General features: G+C 45.7%; 1 protein-coding gene across 6 annotated transcripts in view; it reads left to right on the plus strand.

The window, feature by feature from the left end:
- The window catches only part of MICAL2 (microtubule associated monooxygenase, calponin and LIM domain containing 2), a 204,388-nt gene extending 194,979 nt beyond the window's left edge, over positions 1-9,409 (plus strand). For 5 of the 6 annotated variants that reach the window (XM_059708912.1, XM_059708914.1, XM_059708913.1 and 2 more), the window contains 3 exons: positions 2,655-2,757; positions 5,299-5,372; positions 8,407-9,409. In XM_059708912.1, the coding sequence (XP_059564895.1) occupies positions 2,655-2,757; positions 5,299-5,372; positions 8,407-8,591 (362 nt within the window). In that variant the 3' untranslated portion in view covers positions 8,592-9,409. The remainder of the gene's footprint in view (positions 1-2,654; positions 2,758-5,298; positions 5,373-8,406) is intronic. The other variant, XM_059708911.1, reaches the window with a different exon arrangement.
- The last annotated feature ends 413 nt before the right edge of the window (positions 9,410-9,822 follow it).

The raw sequence follows: 9,822 nt of genomic DNA on the forward strand, positions 1-9,822 counted from the left end.
TTAGTGGGACTGCACAGGGGACTCTCTAGTGGGCCAGATTTTAGAAGGACACATAAGGAAGATTGGAAAAGGGACATGAAATCCAGGATAAAAGTCTGGCTGGAGCCTGAGGGTATAATGCAGCAAAGAGGCTGAATCTGAAAAACAACAACAAAAAATACTCTGAAGACAGCAAAATAGTGCTGTTTCTTTTGGATTGGAAACAAGGAGAGAACAGACCCTGTGCTGAGGCAGATGGTATCATGTCACACGATGGGGAAAAGCAGGATTCTCAACTCTCAGCTTTTCTGTTTTCTTTATCGAGGCAAATGGTCCTCAATCTAGAAATGTTAAACAACCATCTAGAAGAGGAAATTGAATCTGGAAAGGTGAGAAAAAAGGGAGAACAATGAACTCAGATTTCTAAGTCCTGGTGTAAGATGATACATACATAGAGGCTTGGATGTGGCATTATTCAATCAGAATTTGTTGAATGAACCGTATTAACCCTCTGGTGTTGAAAACACTTGCAGATGTAACCTCAGTCTTTGAAAACTCAGGAAGCCTTGCAGAGCCAAAGACCTAGAGATGAGCACATTTTCTACTTTCCACCTGGGAAAGAAACATGAATTCTGATCCCTGTCAAAATTCTAGGTAGGATTATTTTTAAAATTGTGACTATTTAGAAAGACATTTAGAGATTACTAAGGAACCACTGGTGTTTACTAAGAAGCCATGAAAAACAAATGTCATGTTCTTTTCTGAGTGGAGTTGCAAGGTGCCGATGGACATGGCCCACTTTGGAAAGCTTGATTTCAGGAAATGACTTTGTTACCAAAGTTTCAAGACATAGACATAGAAATGTGGGCTGGATGATACCAATTGGATGCATTAAGGGTCTATAATGAGAACGATCCCTTGATGGGTTACCTATCACTGTATCCCAAGTACGTAAGGCACTACCCAACACCTATGTCATAAATGAATGAATGAATGAATGAATGAATGAATTCAGCAGAAGTTAAGAGCTGCATTGTAGCACCAGTTTGCACATTAGCTAAATATATAGTTTAGAGCATTGCCTATACATCTCTCTGGACCCCATTTTCCTTATTAACAAAAGGAGACAGGGAGATAAGGGAATTCATCTTTAAAAATATTTTTTTATTGATTTCAGAGAGGGGGAGAGAGAGAGACAGAAACATCAATTATGAGAGAGAATAATTGATCAGCTGCCTCCTGAACACCCCACACTGGGGATAGAACCTGCAACCCAGACATGCACCCTGACCAGGAATCAAACTGTGACCTCCTGGTTCAGAGATGCTTAACCATAATCTAAGTTATAAGAATATATGGCTATAAAGATTGTAACCTAAGTTATAAGATTATGTGGATATAACTTTTCTCTATGAATCTCAAAGCTAATAACATTATTCATTTGCCTTTTCTTTTTGCCAGAAATCTAAATGCCAATCACCACTCCTTTATGACCAAATGTGGTATGAGCTTCTCTGCCCCATGAAGGAAGCCACACCCCACCTGGGCACTCAGTGGGCATTTGATATTGGAGGAGAAGGGGATAGTAACCAGTGTGGCGAGCTGGCACAGCCATGGCATACTCAGCCCTAGGGCGCCTTATGTGCCATGCCAGCTCAGCCTGGTTCAGTGAGTGGGGGTGGTGAAAGGCTTAGAAAAGACAGACAAGAGAATGAAAGCTGGGTCTCGGTGGGACGCTGCCCCTCTGATGGACAGCGCCTGCGCCCACAAGCCGTGTCTTTATTTTATAGCAGATGCCACGAGGCAAAGTAAGGGCGTGATCAAGATGTTTACAACATTCTCGTGGGTTTCTTTTTTTTTTAAATATATTTTATTGATTTTTTACAGAGAGGAAGGGAGAGGGATAGAGAGTTAGAAACATCGACGAGAGAGAAACATCCATCAGCTGCCTCCTGCACACCACCTACTGGGGATGTGCCCACAACCAAGGTACACGCCCTTGAACGGAATCAAACCTGGGAACTTTCAGTGCGCAGGCTGACACTCTATTCACTAAGCCAAACCGGTTACGGCCATTCTCGTGGGTTTCGATCCTACTCAATTAAAGCACCTGAACTCTATCAAGCCCACATCACTCAGGCACATGGGGCCACGTGTTCGGACCATAGGTTCAAGCTTACAACTAAAGCTCTTGGCTATAATTGTGCTGGGTGGGCTCTGCCCGCCAAGCTGGGACTTGCACTTGGCAATGAGAGGACTGTGCCCTCTCCTCAGTCCAAGGCTTGAACCTGTCCAAAACACTGTAGCCGCGCCCCAACCAACCAGCAGGGTTATTCGGGTTTTCTTCGGAGAAGGATGTGATGCACAAACTATAGAAGTTGTACTGAGAACATATAAGTAGGCAGAAGGGTCATTTGTGACAGGACATTATCAAGGGTATATGACCTTGGAACTGAAGTATTCATGTCCTAAATGTGAAAGGGGACCGCCCCTAGAGCATTCACAGGTGGGTTTTATTTTTCATGTCCCTGACCTTGAGCATCAACAGGCCATCGGGGGACTGCTGCCTGCTGAGCTCTTTTTGCTACAAACATGGTCCACTAAAGTAGCTCCAAAACAGTTTGATCAGGTGGAGAGAAGCGCCAATCTAACCCATTTGTCGTTGATTTCTTAAGCAGATTCAGGCACACAGGATGAAGCCCAGCTTTTGCAGGAATGGTTTAAGCTGGTTCTGGAGAAGAATAAATTAATGCGATATGAGTCGGAGCTGCTGATCATGTAAGTAAGGCAACACGGATAGCAGTGAGGCCTAAACGCAACGCGGGGCGGGAGTGGGGTGGCTCACCCTCCTAGGTGGCCATCCCGGGGTTTTTTTTCTTCTTGTGCATACAGAATTGTGATTGAGGCAAATTGATACTTGATGCCTTGCATATCATGCTGGCATTAGTGCCGAGAATCTTCAGTTATCTATTCTGTCTGTGAAGTCCTGTAGCTAAAATAGATTTCAGGTAATGGGGCTGGAGCTGGGGGGCATTTGTAAAAAGTATTTTCAACCCATCCCTGCGGCCCAGGCCAAAGGGACCCACCTGCAAACACACACCTGCAACCGGGAAGCATGTCTCTGGCCTCTGAGCGTGAACCGCAGGAGAGGCAGAGAGCAGCCTGGGCACTTCCTATGGCTTTAGCGGGTTGAAGGACTGAGATGTCTGGCTGTCTTCTCTAAATAAGAGGCAGCAGCCTGGTTTGAGGATCAGAAAGTAGAGATGGGCCGGGCCGGTATGGCTCGCAGGGGTCCTCAAACTTTTTAAACGGGGCCAGTTCACTGTCCCTTAGACCGTTGGAGGGCCGGACTATAGTTTAAAAAAAAACACTAGTCGGCTGCTAAGCAACAGGCAGCGGCGGCAAAAACACCGGGCGGGCCGGATAAATGTTTTCGGCGGGCCGCATGTGGCCTGCGGGGCCGTAGTTTGAGGACCCCTGGCTCAGGGGTTGAGCGTTGATCTATGAACCAAGAGGTACCAGTTTGATTCCCAGTCAGGTCTCGTGCCCAGGTTGCAGGCTCCACCCCCAGTGTAGAGCATGAAGGAGGCAGCCAATCAATGATTCTCTATCATTATTGATGTTTTCTCTCTCTCTCTCTCTCTCTCTCTCTCTCTCTCTCTCTCTCTCTCTCTCTCTCTCTCTCTCCCCGCCCCCTTCCTTCCTCCCAGAAATCAATAAAAAATATTCTTAAACAGCTTTTTAAAAAAAGAAAGTAGAGATGGATATCAACACACTCTGACAAAGTTGAAGGTCTATACCTGTCACCATTCTGGAGAGAAAGTAACATTAATGTAAAGCAATTAAGTGCCACATGTTGTACTGGGTGCTTTCACTTATGCTGTCTCCTTTTATCTTCACCCCAATCCTGAGAGGTAATTGGGGGAGTGGGGAGCTATCTTTTAAGATTCCTAATACGTTCTGTTCCTCTCCCTTGGCTGGGTTCTGGACCAGGTGAGAAATAAGACTACCAAGCCACTAGATGAAACATCAAAAGATCACCTTTACTACCGATAATGGCTTGGCCAAATATGAGAGCCCAGGTGAGCTTGCTGTCTGTATTACTGTCCTAGGGCCAGAATAATTAATTACCACAAACTGTGTGTCTTATGACAACAGCAATGTATTCCCTCACTGCTCTGGAAGAGGAAAGTCTGACTCAAGATGTTAGCAGGGCCATGCTCCCTCTGCCTGTCTAGCCCCTGGTGGCTTCAGGCATCCCTTGGGTTGTGGCTGCATCATTCCACTCTCTGCCTCTGTCTTCACGTGGCCTTCTCTGAGTGTCTGTGTCATCCTCTTCATTTGTAAGGATACTTCTCAGTGGACTTAGGGTCAACTGGGATAATCCAGAATGTTCTCATCTCAAGGTCCTTAACTTAACTACATATATTACATCTGCCAAAACGTTTTTCAAATAAGGTCACATTCACTAGTTCCAGGGATTAGGATGTGGACATATCTTTTTGGGGTCATTATTCAACCCATGACATGAACCAAACTCCAGAATTAGACATGCTTATCTATATAGTCACAAAAATATGATGGACCCACCTCTTTTTTTTAATGTATACTTTTTATTTTATTGATTTGAGAGAGAGAGAGGAAGGGAAAGGGATAGAGAAATAGAAACATCGATGAGAGTGAGAGGGAAACATCAATTTGTTGTTCCACTTATCTGTGCATTCATTGGTTGATTCTTGTATGTGCCCTGACTGGGGGTTGAACCCACAACCTTGGTGTATCCGGACAATGCTCTAACCAACTGAGCTACCTGGCCAGGGCCCACTGACTCTTCTTTCCCCAGCTCCTACAACCAGATGGCTGTCTGAGTTTTGTTGCCTCCACCTGGACAAAATGTCTCCTGTTTCTGCTTTCTCCTTTTCCTGTCCACCACAATCAGAGTTGGGATTGGTTATAGGTGATACTTGAAGTCATGTTACCCTCAAAAGAGAGAAGAAGTTCAGATTGTCCTTGCTTCCCCCTGGACTATTCTAGTCCTTTCCTCATGACCCTTCAGTAAAGGGTGGCCTGCATGGCCTTCCTAAAGCCTACTGAGGTCACATTTACCCTTCAGTTCCTCCCACCATCTCCTGAGCCCAGCACATCTCAGCAACCCTCTCGGCACCTTCAGTGACCGACAGCAGCAAAACGTCCAGTTTAGAGATAGTCCAGCTTTAAGAGGGAAGAAGAATGCAGTAGCTACTGTCAGTGGGCTTATTTGTCAGTGCATCTACACAAATCTCTAGCATTTGTAAGGTTTGAATGCTTTCTCATCCGCAGGGCCCAAGAGCTAGAATTAGAAGATCATCAAAGCAGACTGGAGCAGAAATTAAGAGAGAAAATGCTCAAGGAGGGTGAGTACGGTGATGTGTTTTGGGTCCTTGTTAAAGACAATTCCCCTCAGAAAGACACCTGAGCAGAGCATGCTGCAAATCTCAGAGGGGAGGGTCCCCTGCCAGGGAGCCAGAGGGAGCACAAAGCCAGCCTTCCCTCTGCCCACCGCCCACAGCACTGCAGTCCCCATCCGGCTTCATTCACTCCGGCTGGGAGAGCAGCACTTTGCTCCATCCCAAGTGTGAATAGGAACAAAGTCATTTATTCACACATATGTTCCCTTATCCATTCATTCCTTTAGCAAATATTTATGGAGGATCCAGTGTGTGACTGGCATATGGAGGAGATCCACTGTGACCTGTGGTCTCTCTGTGGAGACCAACACCCCGTCCAGGAATTATGGTACAGTGAGATGAGCGCCACGACACAGGGGTTTGGGGACCACTTCGGGGGCAGTAAAGGAAACATCCTTCCCAGCATGGCTGGGCCAGAACATTGTATGTGAGGAAATTATTTTCACCATGAAGGACAGAGAATTGAAGTAAACGCAAGTGACACGATATACTGATTTATACATTCATTGGCTCCAGGCATCTGGGCACGTTCACTCTCTTTTGCACTGTGTGCTTGTGGGGCCAGACCCATGCATGGCTTGCTGACCATAGGTCTTAAGAACAAGTCAAATAATTCCTTTATACCTCATGAACAGAACATTGCGCCTACCTATGGGTACAGGGCAAGCACTTAGTAACTATTAGACATCATCATCATCATGAATATTTTTATTTCAGCATTTCACCCCCATTTTACAGATTAGAAAACTGAGTCTGAGAACTTAACAAGCATGCTCAAGATAAATGATAGGGCTGAAATTAAAGAACAGATCACCACAGACTCGGGGTCTGCTGTTGGTATTGACTTATAGACTGTTTCTTTATAGCAAGAGTTCTATTTCTAACAATATCTTTACAGAGCTGCACTCTGTGGGACAGATGAAAGTGGTATGCGCCACCTTGGATTGTCAGAAAGGGCTTAAATGACAAGCCAAAATTGAGAGAAATTTAAAATTTTTACTGAGTTGATTATCAGATAAGGAGCACTGAACTGGAATATACTTAATTAACAAACCATAGTATAAAACTGAGGTCTGATTCACACATCTGATACCGATTTTAATTCACTCTGTTTCAGGGGTGGTCAAATAAATACCCCCAAAGACTCCATTAGCCAACCTTCAATTCTTTTTTAAAACAATTCTTACTGAGGACTGATGGTCATACATTTTCTCACCCGTCTCGGGTATTCAAAAAAAATATGCAGCTTCTTCATTTTGTCTGTACCTGAGCTCATCTCCCACAGAGGCTTCATCCCACTAATTAGCAAGAAGAAGAAAAAAGAACTTTATATCCCCTTCTCTGGTAAACTTAGTCTGATGCAATATTTTAAACAGTTCCTGTAGGAAATGCCCAGTCTCTTTGGGATGAAAATGGTCGATCTTGCAGATGGCCACCCCTTTCTTCTGCTTTTCTCCCCAAGGTGACTGCCAGGTAATGGGAGAGGCAGGTTTGAGTGAGTTTGGGGCGTTAGGAACCTGGGTGGGTTGCGCTGAGTCACGGAGTCCCCTCGCAGCTGCCCGCTGTCATCGGGCTGCCACTCTCTCTGCAGGCATTTGCAGCTAAGGTGTGTGGCTGGCTAATCCACAGCCTGCCCTGGTCTGGGTGAGCTTGGAGCCTCAGGGCGTTCCCTGGCTCACCTGCCCCTCAGAGCAGCCTCCATTCAGCTTGACCAAGGTTCACCACAGGTCTGCACTGTGGGGCCACTTCACTCCTCATCCTGGGGGAGCCCCAGGGGCCAGCTCCCTTTGGCAGCTCTGGGACAAGTGAGCACTTCTAGGCTCCACACATGCCACACACATGAGATCAAGATCGGGGGAGTCACACCCACTCCCTATTTCTCTGCCCAACCACAAAGCCCTGCCTGTGTATACATAGGGGGCTCTCTGGCGGGCTTCTTCCCAGCGTTCCAAACAAGACATGAGGCAAAGTCCTTGGGCCCCCAGTGTTCCCATCAAATGATACATTTCCTGCCCCCTTGGGGGTTCTAAGGTGCAGAATGGAGAGACTGGAGCACAAGCAGAGCTCTCACCAGCCCATAAAACACGGACTGAGAAGGGAATGGTGCTTCTTTATCTCCCTGTTGTCATCTATACCTTCATCCTGGCCCCACCCAGAACCAAGCCTGATGTGAGGGAAGGCGGCCCTTCTCCACTCTGGGATGGGGCTTGCCTGGCTCCTGATGTATTAAACGGAAGGGGCTACAGGAATGTATGAAGTCTCCCTAGGCAATGATCTGGCTGACAAGACTTAAATTTGGCTTTAAAGTCCTGTTTTGAATGTCAGAAAGGCATGACTGCAGTACCTGTCTCTTACCCTTTCCCTGTAACAGTAGTATCTCCCCCAGGCAAGTGGCTATTTCAGGCTATGTAGGAAGCGGGTCACGTGCTCCGAAAGGCTAAGGGGAAGAGCAGTCACATCCTCCTATTGGCCAGCTGTGCCTCACTGTGCTTCCGCCTGGTCTCTACCCAAAGGGCTACGGTTCGTCATTAGCTACAAATTGAAAAAGGATTCCCATAATTGAAGCACTGGCCACGGGTGCAGACAGTCTGCTTAGAAACTCTGCTTGCTGCAGCTCAGACATGTTTAGGGAGAACAGACATTTTGTTGTTTGTGGATATTTTTTTGTGCAGAAGAGGGGAGGGGGAGGCCTTGGTAGGGCTTGGCTGGTATTAACTTCTTTTTCTCACAAAGGGGTTCTCCCCATCACTTTATATATAGTCTCAAGTTGGAAAGTGAGCTGCCTGCAGCACAAAGCACCCACCTTTCTAATCTGTGGCTTCGAGGGCAGTTCCCTGGTGTTCAATTCTTTTCCTTGTTTTCTCCATGGAAATTAAAGGGCAGCACAAGTCCAGGACAATCAAGAACGCAGAGGCCAAAAGCTCTCCTGTCGCCAAATCTTACCTGAGTCCGATGTTTGTTTGTTTTTCTCTTTCTTTAGAGAGCCAGAAAGATGAGAACGATCTAAATGAGGAGCGAGAAATATTCGCTGAGATGATGCAAGTGATTGAGCAGAGGGACCGACTTGTGGATTCCTTAGAGGAACAGCGCATCAGAGAAAAGGCTGAAGACCAGCGCTTTGAAAGCTTCATATTCTCCAGGGGCTGTCAGCTGAGCAGGACGTGAGCAGGGCCCTCCCCCTCGGAGCCAGCCAAGGACCGGATCCTGCCCCGCACACCTCACACACTCCTACTTCCTGTGGCAGCATTTGTCAGACCTGCGACTTGAGTTATACCATACGGCAATATGTTTTCAAAAATTGAAATTCGCTCACGTGCTACAGCTGCCCCAGATCCTTCCAGAGATTATAGTGAAGAAAATACAAAGACGCTTTTGAAATGGGCAGTCAACCTCAGCAGATCTCTCTGACTGCAGGTGACCTTGGCAGGTGACCAGCATTGTTTACCCTAGAAGGTGACACAGATGGACTTTCCTTCTGCTTCTTTCCATGTATCTGCCCAGTGCATTGAGTTGCACATCTTAAGATTTTTTAAGAAGCTGCCTTTTCATGAATATATCCATATTTGCCTTTTTTTTTTTTTTGCATGGATGACTGGTTCCCAAATGTCAGAAGGAGGCAGCAGTAGTTTAAAGATTAGGTTAATATTTAAATTTTGTTTCCAGCACAAGAGGAGAAACCTTGAGATTACTGATTACATAAAGCAAACAACTCACATAGCAGGTGTTGATTCAATCCAGGGTGGATTTAATTTACCAGGTGTATTTATAAGCCTTAATATAATACACATAAGCAATGAGAGTTTAATAGAACATTTGAACCTTACTTTTATTTAAAAAGAGAGGAAATAAAACTTTAACTTTGTACTAACAGGATCACTAGTTTTCACCAAGTACTATTGGCTTACAAAGGCTTTTTATTCTCAGAGCACTGTCCTTATGGTCCCTGGGACATACTGGAAAGCATTTTTAGAAAATGGATATTTTTTTTAAAAAAAAAACTGTTGGGAATAGCAAAGGGAAACGCCTTCATTTGTTGATAAAATTGTGGCTGAGATTGGTGCTGCCATAAAAATGCACACGCTGGTGATCCAAGGCAAGGAACCTGTCCCAGTGGTGGTCTTCTTGGGTCCGAAACAGAGAAGTGGCTCTGAGACGCCGCCAGGGTTGCCCAGGAACCCACGGGACAAGGACAGAACCACTTCTGACTTCAAGGTGCAGCTGAGTGCAGTGACCCCATTTACCGAATCCCAAACTGGGTCATGGATTTCATAATGACATTTTCAATGTACTGTACAAGGAAAGCTGAGAGATGGAGTTTGTGCACTGATGTAGAATTCCTGGGATGTTTTGATGGTTCATGTGGAACCAAAGAAAAGATTTCAAATGGTGATCTGTT

Source organism: Myotis daubentonii, chromosome 9 (assembly GCF_963259705.1).
Source record: "Myotis daubentonii chromosome 9, mMyoDau2.1, whole genome shotgun sequence".
NCBI lineage: Eukaryota > Metazoa > Chordata > Mammalia > Chiroptera > Vespertilionidae > Myotis > Myotis daubentonii.